Source organism: Mustela erminea, chromosome 12 (assembly GCF_009829155.1).
Source record: "Mustela erminea isolate mMusErm1 chromosome 12, mMusErm1.Pri, whole genome shotgun sequence".
NCBI classification, from domain to species: Eukaryota; Metazoa; Chordata; class Mammalia; order Carnivora; family Mustelidae; genus Mustela; species Mustela erminea.
Window position 1 is genome coordinate 19,039,139 of NC_045625.1, and position 24,594 is coordinate 19,063,732.

A 24,594-nucleotide genomic window follows, 5' to 3' on the forward strand; every position below is an offset into this window, starting at 1 on the left:
ATTGTAGTCACCATGCTGGGCCTTAGATCCCCAGAACTTACTCATTTTATAACTGAAAGTCTGTACCCTTTGACTGACATTTTCCTATTTCTTTCCCCCCCGGTCTCTGGCAGCCACTCTTCTGCTCTTTTTCCTCTGTGAATTAGACTTCTTTAGATTCCACATATAAGTGAGATCATCTAGCATTTGCTTTTATAGGTCTGGTTTATTTCACTCAGTATAACGCCCTCCAGGTGCATCCCTATTGTTGCAAAGGACAGAATTTCCTTCCCCTTTTTTTGTGGCCGAATAATATTCTAGTGTGTGTGTGTGCGCGCGTGTGCTTTTTCTGTTCATCTGTCAATATAGACTTGTTTCTGTGTTTTGGCTCTTGAGATGTGTTTTCAGTCTTAAAAGACCTTTATTTTTCTCCTGCAGGTAGAAAGAGGGGGAAAAGATCCTCTGAGCATCCTGAAGGAGAGATTGTGTGTATGTGTGTATGTGTGTGTAGTAAAAAGAAAATAAAATTTTAGGAATAAAGTTACTTAAGAGTTCATGAGTCAGAGAGGGTCACCTCCTCCCAGGGAGCAAAGGCGATTGAACGTACAATTTTTTTTTTCCACTTCTCTCTCTCCCAAATCAAGGATCCATTGTTGCTTAGAGCAGTTTAGCAAGGTTTCTGTTCCTCTCTCCAGGGGGCTCCCATCCCTCTCTTGAAGGCTATTTGCTAAATCATCAGTGACAGGCCCAGATAAGGCAAGCCATTTACTATTTGTAATTATATTGAAAAGTTTGATTTTTGAAAAATCTCTCTTGAATGAACAGGAGCCAAACCAAAAAAAAAAAAAAAAAGTAGACCTTTCAGAGGTTTCCAGCCAGAAAGTGTTGGTAAATTAGCCAAGGAGCCCAGAGACCAGGGATGGTGCACTGGGCTCTGCCACATGCCTGCTGTGTGACCTTGGGCCAATGGCTGACCCTCTGTGTCCTAGGGTGGATTGCCCAGAGTCTGCCCAGGGTCCCTTCTGGGCTCAGACATTCTGTGATTTGCTCATATGTGCTACACAGAAGGCATTTAGAATGTCTAATCCGGTGTTTTCTTGTTCTTTTGGAATTGATTTCATTTAAGGCAGAGTTAAGAAAGTTGGCTAAGGATTAAGAGATGAGAATCTTGGCTCTCTTGTATAGCCTCCTACTAATTCAGGAAATTGACGGGTGGCACACTGTGCTGATGAGAACTTGACTGCTCTCCCTCGACCCAAGAACCCCAATCCTGGTGCCGTTCCAGAGTAAATGGGAGGACGACCATGGGAAGGCGGCATGCACAGCACCCCCCTGGGGGCACGCTCCAAATCACATTCACTTACCCGCTTGCCCTCCAAGTCCTCGATTCTGCAGGTGGTAGGCCACGGGGTGCAGGGTGTGGGGTAGCCGGGTGCTGCTGGGATGTGTGTGGCCTGTGTGTGTTTCATCCCAATAAAAATGAAATGGCTTCATTACAATCTCAGCATCCCCCCCGGGTTCCTCCAAGGGGTATATTAGAATTTGAAACGTTCCAGAAGTTGAAAACATCGGCCAGCCCTTTCATTTAATTAGAGTCATCACACCCTCCCTTCCTCTGCATAATAACCCGCAAAGAATCTGTCCATATTAATATAAGTGATTGTATTTAGTCCAGCACATTCTAAACGACACATTTGTCATTTTCCCATTGTACATAGTTAGCTGAAGCCATTATAAATGATTACCACTTCCAACTTTGTATCTGAAATGCAGCTTCTCCCACTGGGGTTATTACCATTTTCCAATTTGGAAACCATGGGTAACATGTTCATGGGGACGCACAGACTTTCCTCTGGCCCCATCCTCTTTCCTGGGTCCTGTGGGTCTTGCCAGCAATGACATGTTGAAAGCTCACTATTAATAAACTCCATATTAAACAGATGTTTGCTGGCCGGATCCAGAGTGTGATATAGTGCGTTGAGAGGGTCCATTTCTTTCATTTAATCTTATTTATTTCTGTGGCCCAAGCTGATACTCAAGGTTTCAGACAATTACAGTGCCCGCGTAGGACCAAATCCTACGGCAGCTGGCTGTTTCCTCTTCACGTGAAGAAAGTGTTTTGTAGGCTGGAAGAGAATGCCCTTATTTTTGAGTGGGGGAGAGATTGATATTACTAATTAGAAGAGTCCTGCCTCTTGGCTTTAAGCTGGACACGAAAGAGATGGAGAATTACCCCGGAGCCAGTCTTGTTTTTCTGTCACCTCCCTCTTGCGACACGCCCGGCGTTGTTTATTACCTGCCACAGACTGATCATCTGGACGCAGCTGCAAAGATAAGGATGATCCTTTAGCCCCCGCCTAATTGGATTCGGTGTGTGTTGTTGCTTCCCTCTTCTGCCACGACGCACACAGCCTGTACGCACCTGTCAAGTACGCACCGCCCCTCACACGCCCCTCACACGCCGGTCTGCTCCGCGTCCGGCACGTGTGCATCTCCTCCGAGTCACAATCCGCCCCCACCCCCTCCACCCTGCAAAGGGCTTTGCCCTGAAGCAGGCGTCCATGGGGGATTAGGCTCCAACTGTCTTTCCAGCAAGATTCTTTTATGACCCGGAAGAGCAGCGTTTGGGCTCCACTGCTCAGGGACCCCAAACTAGTGCCCAGCAAGGACCAGAGAATTTGATTAGAGGGAGTGACATTTAACGGCTGGAGGTGGTTGGAGGTTGAAATACGAATCTTTCAAAACCTATTCTTTTTTTCCTCCCTTTTTAAAAAAACAAAAAACAAAAACAAAAACCCAAGCAAGAATCTGATGTGAACAGGGAGCTCACACAGGCTTCTCATTGTGCCCCAGGGTGGGGGGCTGCTTTTTAAAGGTTCCTGTGCTGCAGACGTTTAACTTGACTTTGACAGCATGGCAGGTGGCAAAGGGTGCCGAGAACAGGAATCAGACCATTTGTTTCCTGTGCACTCCTGGCGTCCGCTGCAGGAGGCAGCACCGTGGGGCCGGTGCACTTGTGTTTGAACTTTGCTTTACCGGAACTCTCCGGGAGGAAAGGAGGCTGGCGTCAGCGAGTGAGCACTGCCTCTGTGTCAGGCGCTTTCTCCTTCCCTGGAGGGGAGGGGGTCGGGGGAGGCCAGGAAGGTCAGGCTTCAGGAGTAAAAACTGACCAGGCCCGGGTCACCATGGGGAATAGAAACGAAGTGGCCCTTCTGCCCTATGTTCCTGCCTGGAACCCAGCCCTAGGCAGTCACGCAGCCACCCTCCTGAAAGACGCGGCCAGGCCCCCTGCTGGAAGGCAAGCAGGCGTCATACTTTGTGCCTGACATTCGGGAGCCTTTGGGGAACCATCTGCAGACTTCATTTTATTCAGTGGGGACTGTGGTGCCCATGCATCAAGGGCAGGTGGCATGTCTGAGCCCCACCCATCCTCATGGGAGCTGTTCATCCATGCAAGCTCTAAGCGGCACTCGCGCCCCCAGGCCTGTGGCTGGTGCTCAGAGTTTAGAGATGGATGGTCAGTGGCCCCTGCCTTCAGGGAGCCGTGGCACGGGCCCACCCTGGGCCACAGGTCACTGAGGGTTTTAGGTGCTGTGACATCCACATGCCTCCACATACCTGCCACCCTCTCTCCAAAGCAGGCCCCCACACCATCCCCTCGTGCTGCTGTAATTTCCTTCAGAGCACTGCTCACCATGGAAGGACCTTCCACTGGTTTTGTTGGCTGTGTGCCCTGCCCTCGACAAATCAGCTCCATGGAAACCAAGATTTGGTCCCTATTGCTTCCTCACCCACCCCAGCACCTCCACAGGGCCTGACACACAGTAGGTGTTTTAGTAAATAAATATTTGCAGAGTAAATGGAATGATCTTGCATCCAGTGCAGTGCTGGCGAGTTCAGGATTCCTTGGTTCCCAAGTGTGACAGCCGAAGAAAATCCGTGCGTTGCAAGGCAGTGGGTGCTTGGGGGAAAACACGGAGGAATGCCATAGGTTCTAACGTATGCTTCACCATGATGGTCATGGTGTGGCTGTGAGCAGATCATGTGCCCTCTCTGGCTGCCTCAGTCTTTGGAGCTGTGAAATGGGCATAGGCATATCCCACTTGCCTTTCCAGGATGGGTATGGAATTGTATGACTTAATAGGTACAAAAACATTTGGTAAATGGGAAACCCTATGATACTACTTTAGCAAAAGACCTTTAAAAAACAAAACAAAACAAAACACGTGGTCTGGGTGGGCAGGAGCTTTTCCCACCCTCTGTGGCCCCAGCCAGCCTACGAGACCTCTTCGGTTAGTTCATTTGTTGCTTTGCTCTCAATTTTAAAACCACATTCCCAGAAGTCGGTTATTTCTGCAGCCTGTATCTGTGATTCCAAAATAGAATCATTTATGCATTCTGAAGCAATCAATGAACCAACTTTGGGTGAGATATATCTTCTGGCTTTTGGTTAAAAAAATAAACAAACGAACAAAAAAGAAAAAAAAAAAAAAACAGAAACAAAACCCAAGCCCTGTTCAGGTTTGAAGAAGCCCCAGCATTTCAAGTAGAGGCCAAGTTCCTGCTAATCACATGTACGTTTAAAAGCTGCTTTATCCTCTATCGAAAAATGCACGAGTGAATTTATTTTTTTCTCCTTTTCCAGTCCCAACCCCTTTACCTCCATGTCCTTTGAGAATTTGTGTTCCTTCCACTAAATTGGCTGTGGCTTTGCTTCGGCTGGCAGCCAGTTTCATAGTTATTTTTCCTCTCTACCTGAGTTTTCGTAATATCAGCATCCTCTCAACTTTGAATGCAAAGCAGATATTTCAGCCTTCCGTAAACAAGTCCCAAGATGTCGTCTTCACCAGATTCTAAAGCTGCAGGTTACAGGGAAGAACATAGCAAAGTGGCATCTAAAAGGGTGTATCTAAGTAATCTAGAAGTAGTGATTCAGAAATGTAGCTTGCCCGAGAGTTAACAAGCTCCCCAGGTAAGTCTTCATCACACTCAGGTTTGGGAAGCACCCCTTTCCTTTGGGACCTGCCCCCATCCCCGACATTTATCCACAGAAAGACTTGACCAGAGAGTGGACCCACCCTGTCTCTATCCTGAGCTGTTCCGGAGCAGGGCTCCAGAAGTGCAAGGTCAACTGATATGTTGGACAGTCCAGGGAAGAGAGGTCTGTACCCAAGAGGTTAGAGATAGCTTTTGGAGATGGACCTGGGTTCATCTGACTGTGTTACTTGGCCGTGACCTTGAGCATCTCCCTTGGCCTCTCTGTGATGCAGACCCCCTCACCCTTCCAAACAGGTTATTGCTACTGTCGCACATCAGAAGTTCGAGAAATAGGGCCACGGAGGTCCCACTGCAGGTATTGTAATGAAAAATGTTATTGACGGCATCCTCTTGGCTTTGAAAGTCTTCTGTTGTGCCTGCTTAGTCTAAAAAAAGAAAAAAGGTGCCTTTGGAAGAAATGACTGGGGCTCAGGGCCCTCTCGATGCATCGTAGCTGGTTGAATTGCAGAGTCATTTACTAAATGTGGTCAATATTCCCACATAGCATTTCTCTAAAAATGTAATTGCTCCTGTTTGGGTTTTGGCATCTGCATTTTCTTTCGTTTTACAGAGGTAATAAAGCCCGGAGATCGGATGGAATTGTATGTCCCCACCTCTCTTAAAAACGTGGGGCAGGTGCTGGGCTCAGAGGCCAATGTGTGACAGTATAGTTCCCAGATCAGCTGCATCGCCATCCCTGTTCCCCAGCATCCTTCCCTCTTGGGCTCCCCAGGGGCCTTGATGAGAAGGGAGAGAAGGTGGCTGTTTTTCCAGAACCCATTAAAGCAATTAAATGCAGGCTGAAAGTGGTGATTTGACAATACGGCCTCGGTACTTAAAAAAAAAAAAAAAACAAGCCCTGGAATGTATTTGAACCACATCTGAAATGGTGTGTGAGGCTTCATTAAGAGGTTTCTGATTAAGAAAAGAGAAGAGTGGTCCAGTGTTCCGAGATCATCCTTCCGTGCAGGTGGGGAGGGGTCTTCCTTCTGCTGTTTCCATCCTGCGGGCCGGGGAGGGTATGGTGTCCTGCGATGCGTCTGAGCCCAGCGGCACCTTTGTCCTTGCTCCATCTCTCCTGCCGCCTCCTCTCTCTCCTCAGGGGGCCCCAAGCCTATCCCACCTTCTCCCAAACTCCCTTAAACCCTCTCTGCCCTCCACAAGTTCTCCTGGTCCTGAGGGTTTAAGTCCGTATGTTCAGTTTGTCCCCAGATCCCTTCCTGTCTCCCATGCTGTCTCTGACCAGGACCTGGGCCTCCTTTTTAGAGCCTTTCTTTCATTCATTCACTCATTCATTCATTCACTCATTCATTCATTCACTCATTCATTCATTCACTCATTCATTCGTTCATTCATTCAATTTTCAGCTCTTCCCCAATATTAGCAAAAGCATTTATTTGCCTTCAAAGTCCTGGCTCCTTCCTGACCCCCTGAAGGCACCTCATCCTCTTGCCCACAAATCATGGGCATTTCCCAAGTTAGTGACCTTGACCTGCTCTCCTCTCTATAGTCTCCCCATTGGGGATTGCACCAGCCCCTGTGAGGTTAGACCCTCCTGGCCTGATCCCTCCCCAGCACCTTTCAGACCACACCTCCCCTATCCCTGTCATTGGAGGCCAAAATGCAACGGCTTCCTGGCCGTCTGTCTGTCTCCCATCTTGCAGTCCATTTAGTATCCTGGAAGCAGGGCACACTTTCAGCTTTGTCGCTCATCAAGTGGTTCCCTGCCTAGCGCCTTGCACTGGAGCTGAGAGCCTTCAGGGCAGAAGCCGAGCTCCTGAACCTGGTGTTCAGGCTGCCGGTGATCTGATCCCCTTCTGTCTGCAGACAGTCCGTTTCTCTGGCTTTTCCCCGAGTGCTGTCCACACTTGACCAGACAGGCAGCACTGCCCTCCTCTGAAAGGCAGCTTGGGTCCCTGCACCTGTCGACACCCACGGCCCCAGTGAGGCCAGCCTCAGTGGACCGTCCCGCCCACCCACAACTACCCTGTCTGCAGGAACCCCTCTCATCTCCTCCACGGCCCCATCAGCACAGTGACCCTGATTCACTGGTTGTGACACAGATTACACATCTCCGAATGTTTCTTTGAATTGCTCCGTGGTAATAACTTCTGTATTGAGGGCTTACAGTAATCCATATGGTATTCTCTGGACTTTCTATATATGAACTCACTTGAACCTCACACTAGCCCAATAGGTTCAAAGTAGGTACCGCTTTTATTGCTTTGTTGTACAAAAAATTGCAAAGAGTTCGTCACTTGCCTATTGTCACAAAGATGGAAGGTGGCAGAGCCAGGAATCAGAATCAGGCTTTGTTGACTTGAGGGGATGCATCTGTCCCTCCAACGTCGAGAGAGGTGACATCCTGTGATGCTATAGCCTGGGCCCTGGAGCTGGGGGCTCTGGGTTCAAAGCCTGGCTCTGCCACTGTGCACCTGTGGGGCCTTGAACAAACTCCGTGACCTCTCTGATTCTCAAATGCCTCTTTGATAACGTTGTAAGAGGAATAATAGTCAACAGCAGGCGTGTTTCTGAACTTCCCTGTTCAATTTCCTCGTCTCTAAAATGGGGGTACTAGTGGCCATACAGTTAACTTCTGAAAGCACTGGGGGCTTTCAGATTTTGATTTGAGCATTTCGTGATTACCTGCTGTGTTCCCATCGCTGTGCTGGGGTCTCTTCCGCACCAGTTAAGACTTCTTGGTATAGCATACTCAGCACCTAAGATGCTTCCAAGCTCGCAATTCTGAGCCCACGAATAAATACGGCCCCCAAGGACCGGCATCTGTGTGCCGCCTGGAGCTCTGCGAGGGCTTAGCGCAGATCTCCCCACCGGCTCTTGGGCGCAGCCCCCAGGGAGAGGAGGCCGAGCATGGAGAGGAAGAAGTGGCCGGTCACCAGTAGGCTTGTAGGAGGTGGCAGGGCTGGGATTTGAACTGTTTCCTCCTGCCTCCAAAGTGTGCGCTCATTGCCACCTCCTGGCAGGTGTGCAGCCTAGCAAGGCGCTGGCCGCAGCCCCGTTTCAGTGGATGGACATTGCCTCTCTGACGCTGTTTTCCTTACTGAGACGGGCGTTGCAGCCGTTTGATCAGAAACCCCCCGAGTGAGCAGGCAGCCAGGGCCGCGGCCGCCCTGCCCTTTCCTGGGCGAGCTCGGTGCATCTTACTGATAGGCTTCAGGTACCCCCACAGCACTGGGCACTCTTGCCCCCCCCTTTTTTCCCCCTTCACCCTCTCTTATCTCTCTTGCCATGCCCAGACCTTTGTTGGGATTTTATTTTGTGCATTGTCTGTGGAAATTCCCTAAATAGATTAACTGTGACCTCGACTCCACCCCCATTAGGATAAACCCGCAACTTAGGAAACCCTCTCATTGATGGAGCCGAGGGTGCGAATCCGCCTGCGCCGTCTGTGTGGTCTGCAGCGTGGGCACAGCGCAAACAGGATCTCCGGGGCGGCGTGTGAGAGGCGGGTGGTCGTCAGCACCATTGCAGGCCGGACAGATTAAGAGCCATCTTGTTTGGTTCGTGGGAAACACGAGGAGCAGAGGAGTCCGCCTAAGCATTTAAAATAAAATGTGTGTGTGCACGTGTGTTAATGACCCGAGAGATACGGGTTCAATTATAGAGCTCGGAAACCCCAGGAAAACACAAAGGAAAAAGACCCCCCAAAATATCGATGATCCGCTCGCCCAGAAATAATCACTATTGACAATTGGATTGCCGTCTTTCTGGTCCCCTGCGTGCCCACGTGTGTAAATTCCTACTGGGAATATGCTATAAAACTGCCGTTCTGAACATAGTTTTTGAAACCTGTCTCGCCAAACAGTGTATCATGACTGATAAATGTTTCTAGAACGTGGTTTTTAACCATTGCGTCATAGCAAAGAAGTGCGTGATTTGACTGATTTCTTTTTGGATGGTTTGTTTCTTAAATGTTAGCCACATTGCTGCTCTAGACAATGTGTCCTGGCACATTAATCTGGAAGCACGTCTCTAAAAATTCCTTGGGCTGTCTTTCTAGAGGTGGCATTGGCTCCGGGCATAGGGAGAATTTTAAGGCTTGGTTAACTGTTGCCAGATTGTTCTTGGGGAAGAGTTTCTTATTTTACAGTCTCCTCTATCAATGTTAGCAATATATGGGATGCTTCATTTTCCCCCAGCCTTGCTGACACCGGATATTATATTTCTTTCCCATTTTTGTTGATCTGTTGGACAAAAAGGTAACCTGTTTTAATTTGCATAATTTAAATAGTGAGGTTGAATACCTTTGCATGTTTATTATTTGTATAGCTGTATACACACATAAATAGCACGTAGCAGAAGGTTACGTACACATCATATAACACTATTGTATAGGGTATATGTACATTTATTTTTGGTGTGTAACTTACTGATGTCCTATGGCCATTTAATCACAAGAGTGTTGCATTTCCACCTCCTCAGACCTATCAGCCTTTTCTTTAAGAGATGGTTGTTAGGAGTAGCTGTCGGGTGGTTGATTCATCTGGAACCCAACTGGAATTCAGATTCTTTAGTCCGAGGATGAATTAAACTGGAGGCCTGTCCCTTGTTAGCGGAATGCACAGAAAGTGGTGAGGAAGAGGAATGTTAAGTGTCCTCCAGGAGAGTATACTCCATCCAGGTATCCACTCTTGGGCCACGAAAATGTTGGTATATAATCAGATTTTTTCTGACAGATGGATGTGCTATGGATATTGGTTCTAGGTTCCAGCAACTCCATTGGAAACCCATCGAGGCTTGTCCTGAGTGATTATGTTGATGACTCCTAGAATCTTGTTAGTTCTTCCCAAAAGAAAAAAAGGAAAAGAATAAAGAGACTGAATTTAAAAGAACATTTATAAAGCAATTTACTTAAATTATAAGAGACCAAAAGCCAGGCTTAGTGGATAATTGAAGAATTGCATTAAAAGGGAATCGATATCTTTCTGGAATCTGCTCTGTCCTCATTGCCTGAGTTCTTTTGCAAGGGGATGGCGATTCTGTCACTGTCTTGCGAGTTTCCCATAGCATTATCCCCAAGGACAACATTTTCTTTCTCTCTTTGATCCTTCGTGTTTTTCCTTTTCGCACAGCCTTAAGTCACAGAGACGTTTAGGAGCAAAGATACCAGAGATCAGGGGCTTTAAAATGTCAGGTCCCTGTTCCAGGCTCTGGGATCCTGGTGTTCCCAGCCCTGGAGCAAAGGCTTCCTTCTTCACACCGAGCCCTTGGAGAAGGTCAAACTCATAAAGAAAGGACAGTGGAGAGAATGAAGAGTTGATTTTTTGAAATCTACTTTGTAAGGCTCCAATTAAAGGCAAATTGAAACAACGTTAAAAGAAAAACTCAAGAGAGGAAAGAAGATGTTGATTACTCCACCCTCCTAACTAGCTGTCCGTTCTCTGTCCTATCCCCAGATCCTTATTTCTGTGCTTTCACATTCCTCCGTGGTTGGATCACCTGCTTCTGTTTATTTTTGCTTCATGCATATGTTGGGCTGCATCTTGGGGAAGAGGGCTGCTCTACGGTCTAAATTGATTTCCGTGAGCTTGTAGCTGCTTAAAGAGGTGAGGTGTCCACAGAGAGCCAGAGTGGGTGGCCATATGGTGGCAAGCTTTGCCCCAATCCTAGCCTCATGACAGGCCCACAGCTGTCAGGGACACCAACGTGAAGCTACTGTTCTTTGAGACAGCGTACTGCTCAGTTTACCGCTACCTGTGTGTGTCAGCGTTCCAGAGGAATGTAAACTAACACTTTTGGGACTTTTATGTAACGGAATGTTTTTAAATGACATGATTCTTAGACCAAAGGCAGCAGCAGTAAAGTATGTCCGGGGAGTGGAAGGAGAGAGTGGGATGAGAAAGCAGAGTTATTCCCCAAGCATCTGTGAAAAATCTCTCTGCTTCCAAGTCCATGTATAAGGTGTCTGATCCTTGAGATGTACTCCAGCATTCATTCATTCACTTGGCAGTTGTTTTCCTGTATGATTGGTGTGATTTAACATTCTCTTTGAACTCTACATATCCCGTGTTTACTTACTTGTAATATATTTGTGATTAATTTTTTCCTACTTCAGAAATAATTGAGTGACTTAACTTAGAAAGGACATCATGAAAAAGGCACAGAGCTCGGAAACCAGATTGGAAAGTGTGTGAATGTGTATGTTGCCTTTAATGGGAATAATATTTTATATTTAAGTGGAGTTGTGAGCTTCCTAGCAAGTAAGGGGAAAAGGGAAATTCATGCATTGTTTAGATTCTACTAGAGAATTCGTTGGTATTTCAGGAGTGGTAAAATTCTTCATTGGCAGTCAGTTTTAAAAGTAAGGCAACCAGTTTCAGGAGGAAGGTGATTTTTGCATTTCTTTTGCATTTTCTTCATTGCCTTTTATCATATGTGGAATCACGCACAATTTCCAGTCTTTCATATTTATTGACACATCTGTGACCAAAACAGAATTCCCTGACTTCTCCATCTGCCAAGAAGGATATAAATAAAATAATCACTGTATACGTATGTTGAGATACGTATTTTCAGGAATACAGAGCAGCACGGCAAATAACTTGAAGCATTTGATACTGTAAGAAAGGCCAGTGACAGGGACAGGTGATGTGGCTGGCCAGGCAGCAAGTCCAGCCGGAGACACACTGCGTGGAGTTTGTATTTTACATCACAAGCAGTGGGAGCATTTGGGCATGGAGGGGACAGGGTCCACTTGGATTTTATTTTTTATTTTTTAGATTTTACTTATTTATTTGACAGAGAGAGAGAGATCAAAAGTAGGCAGAGAGGCAGGCCTAGAGAGAGAGAGAGAGAGAGAGAAAGAAACAGGCTTCCTACTGAGCAGAGAGCTGATGCAGGGCTCAATCCTACGACCCTGAGATCATGACCTGAGCCGAAAGCAGAGGCTTTAACCCACTGAGCCACCCAGGCACCCCTCCACTTGCATTTTAAAAAGGATGTCCTGGCTACAACACAGAGTCTGATTTCAGAGGCCGGGAAGCTTGCAGTTAGTGGTCCCTGTAAGAGGTAATTAACATAGATAAAAATGTGACGCAGAGGAAAGGCGCTCTGAAGACAGGGCTAATTAGGGCTTTACTTTGTCACGACATTAAAATACGCCCCAGCGGTAGAGTCCACACCATTAATTTCTGTCCTCCCTCCAAGTGGGTCTGAATGGGGAGGATCTTTCTAGCCCATGTGGCTGTACCTAGCACAAGCTCAGGGTTCGAGTTTGGAGGGCTCTCACTTGTTTATGGTCTGTTAGTCCCACGTCCCCTTTTCAGACCCTCACTTTGTCCATCTTGTGAGGCCAAGACAGAGTTGCCCTTGGGTATCCGAACCCCCTTTCAGTGCTGATGAGAGAAGCACGAGTTTTGAAAGTCCGAGATTCAAATCCAAGCCCTGCCTCTTACCCTCTTTCTGACCTTTCATAAGACACACGACCACCTAGAGTCTCTTTCTTCATCTGGGTGATGTGTGGTCATCCCCGTAATTCTACTGTTACCAGTAATGTTAGCCACCATGTGCCGGGCACCGGCTATGCACCCTACTGAGTGCAAGACGCTCTGTGTACATTATTTCGTCAGTCCTCCTTTTGTCCCCACAGTACCTCCGAAAGAGGAGGCATCAGTAGCCCCATTTAACAGGAGATAAAGCTGAGGCAACTTGTCTGCGGTCTCCTAACCAGGAAGAGATAGAACTTGGGGAATGGCTTTCTAGTGAATGTACCTTTCCCCTGAGAAACTCCTGAGGGGGATCCTTACCCTAAAGGTACTTTTTTATTTTGGTGGTTTGCAATTCTCTAGTTTGCAGTTGGAAGATAGAGCCAAGGTTTGCCTATAACTAGGAGATTTCTGGAGCCTGTGGAAGGAAGCATAAAGGACGGTGGATGCCTGCACCCGAGTGAGAACCCTGCTTTAGGAAAAGGCCTCGGAAAGCCCCCACCCAGTCCCGTCCACAGTGCTGCGGAGGAGGAAGTCCGGTCTTCCAGAAGCACCGATGTCATAGTGTTGCCCCCTGCAGGTGATTTTAGGAACTACAACAGGGAGGGACAGGGTTGGTTATGAAAAAAGATGTATTTGCCGCTGCTTCAGGAATTCCACTGATCTAGAGAATTAGACACACGTGTGCTTCAAGATGCATGAAAAAGTATGTTATCGTGGGTTTGTTTGCAGTGGCAAAACCCGAGAACCATCTAAATGCCCAACAACAGGATTGGGAATTCAGTGGTGGTGTTTCTCTGCCAGGAAAAGCGAGTGTCATAGCACACAAAAAGATGAGCTTACTTACTGTCATTGAACTGGTGGGCAAAGGTCGCCAAAATACATCTTTTTAGCTGAAAAAAACCACGGTGATGAAAATGTTAAGCATAAGTCAATTTATGTAAATATCAGACAACCATATTTTTGTATGTGGGCTTCCACATACTTATAAAATGCACAGAACATTCTGGAAGGACAGACAGTGGTTATGATGGATGGTAGGTTGAGAGCCTATCATAATCAGACCTAATCCTTTTGCATCTCCTACCTGTGCTCTAGGCATTAAACGCTTTATGCAGATAACTAATTTAATCCTCACAGCCCCTTGTGGCAGAGCTGGCACGGGAGCCTCGGTAGCTGGGCTCCAGAGCTGTAGCTCCTGACCCCTCTTTTGCTTCTCTTGCTAAATCCCATGTGTGCCTGAGGTGTGTGTGCTCCCGTGAGTGTGGAGAAGCATGGGGTGCCGACCTAAGGCTGCCTGAGCCCTAGTGTAGGGCCCTGATCTTTCCACGGCCTCACTTGAACAGATTCCCTGGGGGCTGCCTAGCATTTAGAAAGCTCAATAAATATCTTGTTGGAAGAGGTTATAAAGAAAACAGAACATGTGGTGTGCCTCAAGGAACATAACTTGGAGTCCTAGAGACAGGATGTATGAAGCTGACGCAGGGACTCTAGTATAGGTGGCAGTGAAAATACAGAAGTGTGCTGGGTGCTCTTGGACATGGAGAGTCTTTTGTAATCCAGGAAGGCTCTCTGGAGGTGGTGGGAATGGGCTGAATGTCCAAGGCAGGGCAGGGGCACCTGGGTGGCTCAGTGGGTTAAGCCTCTGCCTTCGGCTCAGGTCATGATCTCAGAGTCCTGGGATCGAGCCCGGGCTCTCTGCTCAGTAGGGAGCCTGCTTCCTCCTCTCTCTCTGCCTGCCTCTCTGCCTGCTTATGATCTCTCTCTGTCAAATAAATAAATAAAATATTAAAAAAAAAAAAAGGCAGGGCAGATGTGAGGAAGTGTGGATTAAAGGAAGAAAGGATGTTTTTGAAGCTGAGAAAAGTTGTAAGAGAGAGGCTAGAGCTACCTCTGTGTTTGTGTCCATGTAGATAAGAGCTTTAGAGAATTCTGGGGCTTGGGTTTGGGAGAAGGAGCTGGTAGACTCAGGAAGGGAATTCACATTTAGTACTACTGTGTGCCAGGTGCTATATACTACATATCGGCAGTCTACATTATCCTTTTTTTCCTCTCTCTCTTTGAGTTTTGAGTAATCTCTACACCCAACATAGGGCTCAAACTCATGACCCCGCGATCAAGAGTTGCACACTCCTCCATCTCAGCCAGCCAGACCCCATGTTATCTTAATGATGCTTCCAACAGTGGCATTTTAAATGCAGAAACAGGCACAGAGAGGTAGGGTAATTTGCCGTGTCACACAGCAAGTCAACAGAGTCAGGATTGGTGCCCAGTGAGTCTGAACACGAAGCCCCCACCGGGCAAGGTGGGGGTCAGGGTGGGATCAGGAAAAGCAGGCGCACATCTTCCCTTCCTCTCTTCCTGGTCACTAACTTGAACCTGGGTCTTAGGCTCCCCTTCCTGAGGTTGAGCATCTCTATTCCTGAGGAGAGAAAACTTGACTCTGCAGGCCTGTGTCCTGAAATAGGCTGGCTGAGTCACCACGAGGTGCCCTTCCTTGAGATGTTTCCAGAATGTGTCCTTTGTGCATGCCCCGAGGACAACAGTCTGATGGTCCCGTGACCTCGTGGTGCACTTCACACTCGCTCTTCGGTGCATGTTCTTGAACATAGAAGCGTGTGTGCGTCTCCCGTGTGAACACACAACGCCCGGTCCCCTTTCCACTGCGGCCGTCTCCCGTCGCTTTCTCTGTCCTCTGCAGAGTGGAGGATCCTGTCGCCTGGACTGTGATTTGGGGGCTTGATAGTCGGCTCTGAAGAGCTGAGGGAGGCACATTTGCCTCCTGAGAACATTAATCCAAGGAGCAAGTTATTAACTTTGAAGACATACACATATAATTTGCATTTCCATAATCACAACACGCCGCCCCCCCGCAGTCATCTGCTGATGGATGGTATCTGAGTCGTGCCGTCTGCTCGGTCAGATCGCGATCGCGAGGATCTGACTCCATGAACGCAGGCAAGCCCTGGGTCAAGTCTCACCAGCAAACACACGGGATCAAGCGTGGGAGCGCGTGCTCTGTTGACCGCTCCGCTTTAGCCACAGCTCACTGAATTCTCTGGGGACAGGCACTGGGCCATAGAGGGCCCCTCTACCTCGAGAGAGAGAGGAATTAGGATCTTCATTTTCCAGGAAACAGATGAACAGAGAGAGTCAGTAACCTGTGTGGGGTGGCACAGCCAAGAGCAATCGGTTCGGGAGCCTGGTGCGGGCTGCCGTGTAGGAGACGGGCGTGGGTGACAGCCAACCAACTCGCACCAGGCAGAGCATGTTGCTTTAAGGTGGGTGTTGGATGTGGTTTTCTGGGTTTTCTGCCCACGGACAGCTGCCTGCGAAGAACAGAGCCGCCCAGCCATGGTCCCATTGGAGACAGACATTCATCAGTCTCCCCAGCCCTAGGGTCCCTTGGGAGGTCCCCTGCTGCCCATGGTAACTCGGGGTTGCGGTGGCCCTCCTTCCACACCTCGGATGCTCCGTCTGCCCCGGTGTTGATCCCTTCCAGCTGGCAGGGAGCCTCAGAGCCCACTGGCTCAGGATCTGGTTCGAGGACCTTGGCAGCAGCCTCAGCCCGCACAGTCTTGAGGACTCACTCCCTGAGGGCTGCCCAGACTCGGTCCCTGCGTATCCCAAAGCCCCTGATCTTTTTGCTGCCATGACTCATGACTGTCATGGGTAAATACAGCCTTTCCTTCTAGATGGAGCTACCAACCAGAGGACAGTGAAGTGGCCTTGTGGGGCAGGACCTCAGCTCTTAGTGAGTTCAAGCTGCTTGCTGCCAGTTGGCAAAACTGAGACCCCTCCAGAGGAAGACATGGCCCCGGGCCACCCAGTGAGCCATGGCACACCAGGGCCATGCTTGGGCTTCTGTCTCCCGGCCTGGGCTCCTTCTAGTTTCCTCTGCCGCCTGAGCTGCGTGGTGTGCGAAGGTCGCTCCGGCCAGAGAAGCTGCTGGTTCTTCTGAGGACCGAGTGGCTGGTGCGGCCGAGGCCCAGCCGGCGCCCGAGCTTGGGGGTGGCCGCGCATGTGCGGGGCTGAGGGCACCGTCCAGATCGCCTTTGGAGTTCACTTCTTGGTTCACACAAGCAAGTGGCTGTATGAAAAAAATGGAGACAGGCGGTGAGAAGACAGAAACCAGCTTCTTACGCCCTCGTCTCCTTGCCTTCCCCGTGTGACACACACATCGTGGCTGAAAAGGGCAGTGGGTGGAGCCTTTGGGGCCGCGTCTCTCGGCCCCGTACCAGGCGGTATCCTGAGAACCTGCTCTGGGGTGCCAAGGGCCGTTTCGGGAGTCCTGGGCTGGTTCAGTTTTGGAGGAGGAAGTTCTTGCTCTCCAAGCCCCCCCAGAAGCCCACATTGACCCAAAAGGCCAACAATCGGAGGTTCTGGAAGGGTCTTCACTTGAGTGGCCGTCAGAGTTTCTGGCCCCTCAGTCTTGTGGCGGGGGAACCGAGTGCATGGGGTAGAGGGGGCTACCCGAGGCTGGCCTCCTGTGTGTCCTTGGCTGTGTTTTCTGTAGTCGTTCCCTCTCTGTCCTTTCCCGTGTCGGGCTTCCGGGGTCCCCTTCTGTAAGACACCAGAGGCGCAGGAGGCTCGGTGACCTCCCAGGCCCTCCCCATTCCCGCCGTCTGTGGTCTTCTCACCAGAGGCGCTAACCTCCTCTCCGTTCTCAAGGTTGCTGCCTGCCTATTTATAGAACTGACCAAGAGACTTGCACTGCAGCCAGCGGTGCAGAATACAAGCCGTGCTCTCCGCCGCCCGCCTGCTTGTGTAACTCCCCAGACGAGGCTTCTCTGCACCTGGTTTCCCTTCTCAGTGCAGATGCCCGGGGAGGAGCGGTGTGTGGGCTGAGCTCCTATTGTGTGCAAAGGCCCTGGGCCTCCTGCGTGGTGTCCTGGAATCCCCACCGCCTTGGGAAGTGGGTGATGTTTCACGGTGCTGCTTCGAGATGGGAAGCGCGGGCCGCGGGACTCACCACTCGCAGGGGACAGGGGACGCAGTTCTGCTTCCATGCACCGTTTCTGTTCTTTCTTCTGTTCCTGTGGATGACGGGGCTCAGGCTCACAGTCTCTTGAGGGAGGGAGCAGGGAGGAAGCAGGCCAGGGGCCCGGACCTCCAGCTAGCAGTGTCCTCACAGAGGAGAGAATCCTGGACGGGCTCAGGAATCCTGAGGGGCCAGGAAGGCACGGGGGCCTCCCAGGTTTCTGCTGAGGCTGCTGCTGCCCTATGACCCCTTTCCCTGTTTCCTCCCCCAGAGCTCTGCTTGCTCCTTGGCCTCTCCATCTTGCCCCCCAAACTTCGCCCAGGTTCTACCTTCCCAGCTGTCCTATTGGGGGGAGTCCCAGGGACTTGCTGAAGGAGCGCTAAATCTCTCCCTCCTCATCTTCTCGGAAACGCTTTGTAAAAGCAGACTTTTGGAGAGCTGCCATATTCTCATTATCCCTCCACCGGGGACTGGCATTTATTGATTTATTGATTTATTATTTTTTATGATGTTAGTCACCATGCAGTATATCATTAGTTTTCGATGCTGTGTTCCATGGTTCATTGTTTGTGTATAACCCCCAGTGCTCCGTGCAATCCGTGCCCTCCTTAATACCCATCACTGGGCTGACCCACCCCCCACCCCCTCCCCTCTAAAACCCTCAGTTTGTTTCTCAGAGTCCACACTCTCTCATGGTTCGTCTCCCCCTCTGATTTCCCCCCAATGCACTTTTTCTTTCCTTCTCCTAATGTCCTCCATGTTATTCCTTATGTTCCACAAATAAGCAAAACCATATGATAATTGACTTTCTCTGCTTGACTTATTTCACTCAGCATAATTTCCTCCAGTCCCGTCTATGTTGGTGCAAAAGTTGGGTATTCATCCTTTCTGAGGGCTGAGTAATATTCCATTGTATATATGGACAGTATCTTCTTTATCCATTCATCTGTTGGAGGGAACTGACATTTAGCTGTGGACTTGAGGGGCCCTGGCAGCTCCCAGCTTACCCTGCCTCCTCCGGGAGAGGCTCAGTCCAGCCAGGGCTCCCCACTGTAGGCGATAGCTCTTCCCTTGGCCCCTTTTGTCTTTCCAGAGTACTGGGGAATCAGGAGAACGCAGCCCAGGGCACATCCAGGCAAGCTTGGGGAGTCAGAGAGCTAGATACTCTTTTTGAGGCATATTCTTGTTGTTTTCTGAGATCAGAAGTAATGTATCATCATTCTGAAACATTTAGAAAATACTGAGAAAAAGGAAGAACAAAATAATAATCATCCATAATCCTGCCACCCAGAAAGACACTGTTGGCGTCCTCGGCTTCGTTTTGTTTCTCCTGTGTGTTTTTATCTCTGCATCACTGAGGTTATCCTGTAAGATAGGATGGAGATCCTTTGGCCCCCCTGCACAGTACAGCGTATCACGGATCCACGGCATTACATACGCTCATCGTCATTTACAAATGTGATTTTAACAGCAGTGTGAGCTTCGTATGAGCAGGCTCTAGCCCCCCCCCCCCCCAGTTGCAGGGTTGGCTGTTAATCCTCCCGCTAAGTGACCGTCCCTCGATAAACAGCATCATTTCAGCTCCAGGTGCCCCATAAGAAAGCAGTACGGCCAGTCTCAGCATGCACCCCGGGTGGACAGCGCGGGCTCTCCTCTCTTCCTGGTGCTTCCATCCCCAGACTGGGAAACGTAGAATGAAGCTGGGGTCTACACTCAAAATTAGTTGCTGTGGAAAAGGAACCCCTAACTCCCTGTGCGTCGTAGGCAGGCGATTTGCCTCTGTTTCTTCATCTGAAGAATGGACCTCTCTCCCGACAAGATCGGATTCCATGAGGATTTCAGGAGGAGGCAGAGCATGCCGGGTACGGAGCAGAGTGTCTGACGCAGACAGGCTCTTTGTCAGTGTCCGGCTATCATTATTAATTGTTTCATCTCTCGACTCTTGTTGGGGTCACTAAGACCACCCCCGGCTTCTGTGAGGGCTCACAGGTTCAGCGTATGGTTGACTTGTGGCTAAGATTGATGACAGTGAGGGACGTCTGGGTGGCTCAGTCAGTTGAGCGTCTGGCTTTGGCTCAGGTCATGATCCCAGGGTCCTGGGATGGAGTCGCGCATCAGGCTCCTTGCTAAGCGGGAAGTCTGCTTCTCCCTTTCCTTCTCCACCGCCAGCGCCCCCGCCCCTTGTGCTCTCACACTCTGTCTCTTCAGATAAATAAAATCTTTAAAAAAAAAAAAAGATTTATGATAACGAAAGGATACACAGCAAAATGAGCACAGAGAACAGGCTCAGGGGGCAGAGTCTGTAGGAAAGCAGGCATAAGCCTCTGAGTCTCCCTTTGCTGTAGGATGAGTCCAGGATGAGCTGGGAGATGTCCACCAGGGATGCTCATTGGAGAGTCAGTGCCAGGGTTTTTACTGGGGTCTGGTCACATTCCGGACCCCCGCATAGCTTGCACAAGGAGCGTAGGCACGGTGAGCTAGGCTCGGGAACAGGAGGAACACTCAGAATCTAGGTTCCCAGTGCCAGCCAAGCAGGCCTTCGTAAGGATGCTGTCTTGGACCTGCTGTGTTCACTCTTTCTGCACAGTTACGCAGAGTGCGTGTTTCTTACATTGGGACCACTTCAGAATGGGGTAGGACGGATGCCCTTGTTTCCGTAGGGCAAAAATTGAGGGCTACAGAAAAAAGAGCCCCGGGGGTCGTGGGGAGGGCTGGTAATTCAGGGGCTGGCCTCCTGCTCCTGGTGTGGGGTCCTGAAAGAAGTTCCATGTACTGGGAGGTGTGTCCCTCGCTGCCCCCTTCCTGCTAACCCTGTGTCCTCTCTCTCTTTCCAGGCTCTGAAGGGCTCGAAGAAGCTGGTGCTGTCCGTGTACTCGGCGGGGCGCATCCCTGGGGGGTACGTCACCAGCCACATCTACACCTGGGTGGACCCGCAGGGCCGCAGCATCTCCCCGCCCTCGGGCCTGCCCCCGAGCCACGGCAGCACCCTGAGGCAGCGTGAGGGGGACTCGAGGAGCGCCCTGAACCTCCTGCAAGGCGGGGACGAGAAGAAGGTGAGCCGCCCGGCCTCGGCCTCAGCATGCCGGCCAGGGGCGGAGGGCTGGTGCGGGAGCCTGGGCCCCCGAGACCCCATTCTCCCTGCCAGACCCAGAACGGGGACGCTTCTTAGAGGTTGGAGAAGGGGCTTGGTTCTTTCCGGGCTCTGTTCTCCTCTTAAGGCCCTGCTGAAGGGTTTGAACTTGTCTTCTCTTTCTCACCCATGCGATGTACATTCTGAGACCGGCTAAGATCCTGCCCCCAAAGAGCCCAAAGACTGTGACTTAAATCAGATGATTTATTTCTCCCTGACACCGAACAGAGGGGACAGCGGGCAGCTCTGCTCCCCGTCTTATTGTGGGACCTACCCTCACCCCCGTTGTCATCCCCTGGGCTCCTGCCCCTTCTGATGCTTGAAGCTGTGACCCCGCCAGTTCCCCCATCCTAGCCCCTGGACTGGAAAAGGGAGGAGAGCGCGCTCAGAGCCCTGCTTTCAGTTCAGCGTGATTCAGCTTCTCGGTGGGCGGGACCCGGGGCGTGGCCGCACGCAGCTGCGGGGACAGCAGGCTCCGAGGGAACCCTCCGCGGCTGCGTGTCTCGGGTTGTCGACAGCAGGCACTGGTGCTGGTCCCCTTGTACCAAGTGAGAACTGACAGGGTGTGGGCAGTTTCAGACCCAAAGTGGAGTGGGGAGCTCGGTGCGCCTCCCAGGGGAAAGGGATTTCCCCCGTGTCAGCTCTCTGGCTCTTTCCAGGGGCAGGTGTGTGGCCCCCGAGCACCGTGGGGTGTGGTCACCCGAAGACGGGGGCAGGGGCATCAAAGCCCTCCTCCCCTCATAGCATGACTGTTAAAATTAAAAAAAAAAAAGACGGGAGATGATTCCCCTGAGTTTTTGAGCATCACAATGGGTGCTGTTTGCCTCGCACCTCGTGGTTGCTAGGAGACCAGGAATGTGAGTCCTGCACACGGTTCTCCAGATGTTTTAGGAACTGGACACCCACAGCCCCGAGGCCATGTGGCTTGGGGTTCTGGGCCAAGGCCTGCCTTCTGGAGACTCTTGCTCAGCTCTCCTTTCCTGCCCATGAGACCATCCCTCCATTTAATGTGCTTTGGGGCAGGCGAGGAGCTGCGATGGGGGCCCCAGTGGTAGACCCCCACCTCCCGAGCCGCCGGGGCAGCTTTGTGGTGGTAGCGCTGGGTGGGCAGGGGTGGGCTCGAACCCCCTCCCCGCCATGTGATCTGTGCTCCATAGCAATCTTGAGCCAGCAAGGGTGCCTGAGGCATGAAGTCATTCTCAAGGCCAGCCTTCCAGGACCGGGCAGGGAACTGGCTTTATCTTTCCCTTGAGCCCCTTTCCTGTGTCGGGCATGGTGCTGATGGGTGCTGGGCGCTGGGCTTCAGCACCTCAGTGAATCCTCACAGCCACCCAGCCGGCTTAGCTGTCATCCCCATTTCAAAGCACAGGAATCCAAGAGAGACTCTGGGCACTGTAGCAATTAAGGCCCATTCCACGGGTCACCCTGGTCACCCCGTACTCAGTACTTAGTGAACGCCTGCGGCGTGCTTCATGCTGTGATGGGAGGGAGGGATAGAGAAGTGGACAGGAGAGATGGGGCCCTGCGGTGGAGAAGCTTCCAGTGAGTTTGGAGTTCATGGGAGGAGTGAGACCATAATCCAGAAAGGAGCAAGAGTGAGCAAGATCATTAAGGTGGTGAAGAGTGGTGAAAGGAAGTAAGATCTGGAGACAGAGGGGTGGAGAGTGATGGGTGGAGAGGGAGGCTCTGCTTCAGATGAGGTGGTCAGGGAGGGCCTCTCTGAGGAGGTGACCTCTGAGCTGAGACTTGGGAAGGAAGAAGGAGCTGCCATGTACTCTGGGGGCTGAAAATCCCAGGCAGCAAGGATAGCATGTGCAAAGGCCCTGGGGTAAGAATCAGTTCATATCTTCAGAGCTTAGCAAGAAGGACCCTGTTGCTGGAATAGGGGGCAGGGTTGGGAGGGATCAGGTGCCTTCTAGGAGTCTTAGAATAACTTACGCAGGAACCCAGAAGGTAGAGACTTAGGGAATTGTGCTCCAGGGAGGACCAGAGACCTCAGGAGGCAGGAAACACCCTGGACCACACCAGAGTGACCTTCACAGATCTCACAGCTCCAGACAGGTCCCTTCTCTCCCTTCTGTTCTTCTTCTTGCCTGGATGCATCCTGGAAACTTCCCCATTTCCTATTGTGAGGGCTGTGGGGAAATCTCTCTGGAACCTGCCCTTCTGTTCCCTGGACCCAAAGCTCAGCAGGCCCTGACTCTCTTCTCTCTGGTGTCCTGGAATTGTCTAATACTCCACATCACTGCGACCAGACTCCCAGACTTCCCGTGCCAACCTTCAGTTCTCCTAGCCCAACCCCAGTGGACACACACCTTCTAGAGACAGTGCCCAGGGCAGTCGGTTGTGAAAATCCCACATGTCACTAAGAGACTTGGGACAAGCACTGGACACTGTCCCCTAAGCTGCTTCTAGCATCGCAGCCGCTCCTGATAACGCCGTTCTCCACGCTGAAGTGCGGAGCCGACCTGTGAGGGCGAAGGAAGGAACAGAAGGGAAGAACAGATATAACTCTCTGGGATCAGACCCATCTGCTCTCAGGTTACAGTCACGTCCTCAGAGGCGAAGAGGCACAGGGGGCAGCAGGGAACTTCGCTCCAGGCTCCCGATCCTGAGTGCTCCTCAGCCTCCACAGCTACAGTGACCTGGAACACGCTCGTTGAGGGGGGTGGGTTACACGGGAGAGTGTCAGTATGACCGGGAGGGTAAGACACCAGAACCAGGCTGCCTGAGTTCAAGTCCTGGCTCTGCCGCTTGCCAGCTGTGTGACCGTGGACAAGTTGCACAACTGCTCTGAGCCTCTGTCTCCTGTGCAAGATGGAGACGGCGGTAGGGGTAGCTTTCCCCACCACTGTGTTCGTGTCGCGGCAGTACGGATGTCGGTTCTGGGCGCTGGTACACGCACAGTGCCTGGATCAGTGCCTGGCACAGCATAGGTGCTCAGTCCTTATTACGTGAATGCCTGAATCAAAACAAAACACCTTGCCAACAGCCTGGGGCGTGGTAGCAGCTCACTCAATGCTTGCTGGGTGGGAATCCGAGTCGTGTGTGATCCGACCCTCACACACTGTTCTTTGCAAAGTCAAAGAGGAGGATGCGGCCATCTGTTTCCCCAGTTGGCATTGTTGTGGGTGTGTAAACAGCTGCCACCATGTGCCCAGGGAGGAGAGCCACGTTCCCTGTCTCTGTCACCTCTACTTCACCCACAAGGGAGGTGACGCTCATCCGAGCTCAGCAGGTGTCAGGCCTTCCTCTTCGGGGTTCTCTCCTGGTTAGCTGGGGCTGAGGGGCAGAGCCTACCCTGCCCTCTCCCCTCGGAAACACAACAGCTTAGGGGCAGGGAGGTAGAATCCCAGGGCTCTGGGCTTTCTTTTAAATTGTGGCAAAACATATCACATCAAACACATCCCATATCTCGTATCTTCTTCACCGTAAGTGGTGCCAAGTTCAGGGGCATGAAGCGTGCGCTCACTGCTGTGTGGCCGCATCTCCAAGACGCTTTTGCTCTCACCAAACTCAGACCCGTTCAGGGGCAGTTGCTCCTTATTCCAGCCCCCGCCGGCCACCAGTGCACTGCGTGTCTCGGAATCAGACCCCTCGGGGCACCTCGCGCGAGTAGAGAGAATGGTGTCTTGTCTTTTTCTGACTCGTTTATTTCACTTTGCCTTCAGGACCACCGCGCTCATCCCGGTTGTAGCACGTGATGAGATTTCTGCCCGTTTTAAGGACGATAATGGTCTGCTGTCCGGAGGGACCGCATTTTTTTCACCCGGGTGGTGTCGTCCTCTTGGCTCTTGTGGATAAAGCTGCTGTTCATGGCTGTGCAGTGTTTCTCGGAGTCAGTCCTTGCGGGGAAGCCCCCAGAAAGCATATGGTGACTGTGTTTTTAATGCTCTCAGGAAGCTCTGTCCTGTTTTCCCACAGTGGCTGCACCAGCCAGAGCACGAAGGGTTCCAGTTTCCCCAAAGCCTTGTCAACACTTGGTATTTTCTGGGGGCTTTTTTTTGGATCTGTTTGTTTCT

The 24,594-nt window shown here is 50.9% G+C and overlaps 1 protein-coding gene across 4 annotated transcripts in view; it reads left to right on the top strand.

Moving 5' to 3' along the window:
- The window catches only part of WHRN (whirlin), an 89,647-nt gene that overhangs the window by 3,304 nt on the left and 61,749 nt on the right, over window positions 1-24,594 (top strand). For all 4 annotated transcript variants that reach the window (XM_032307582.1, XM_032307585.1, XM_032307583.1 and 1 more), the window contains exon 2: window positions 20,277-20,495. In XM_032307582.1, the coding sequence (XP_032163473.1) occupies window positions 20,277-20,495 (219 nt within the window). The remainder of the gene's footprint in view (window positions 1-20,276; window positions 20,496-24,594) is intronic.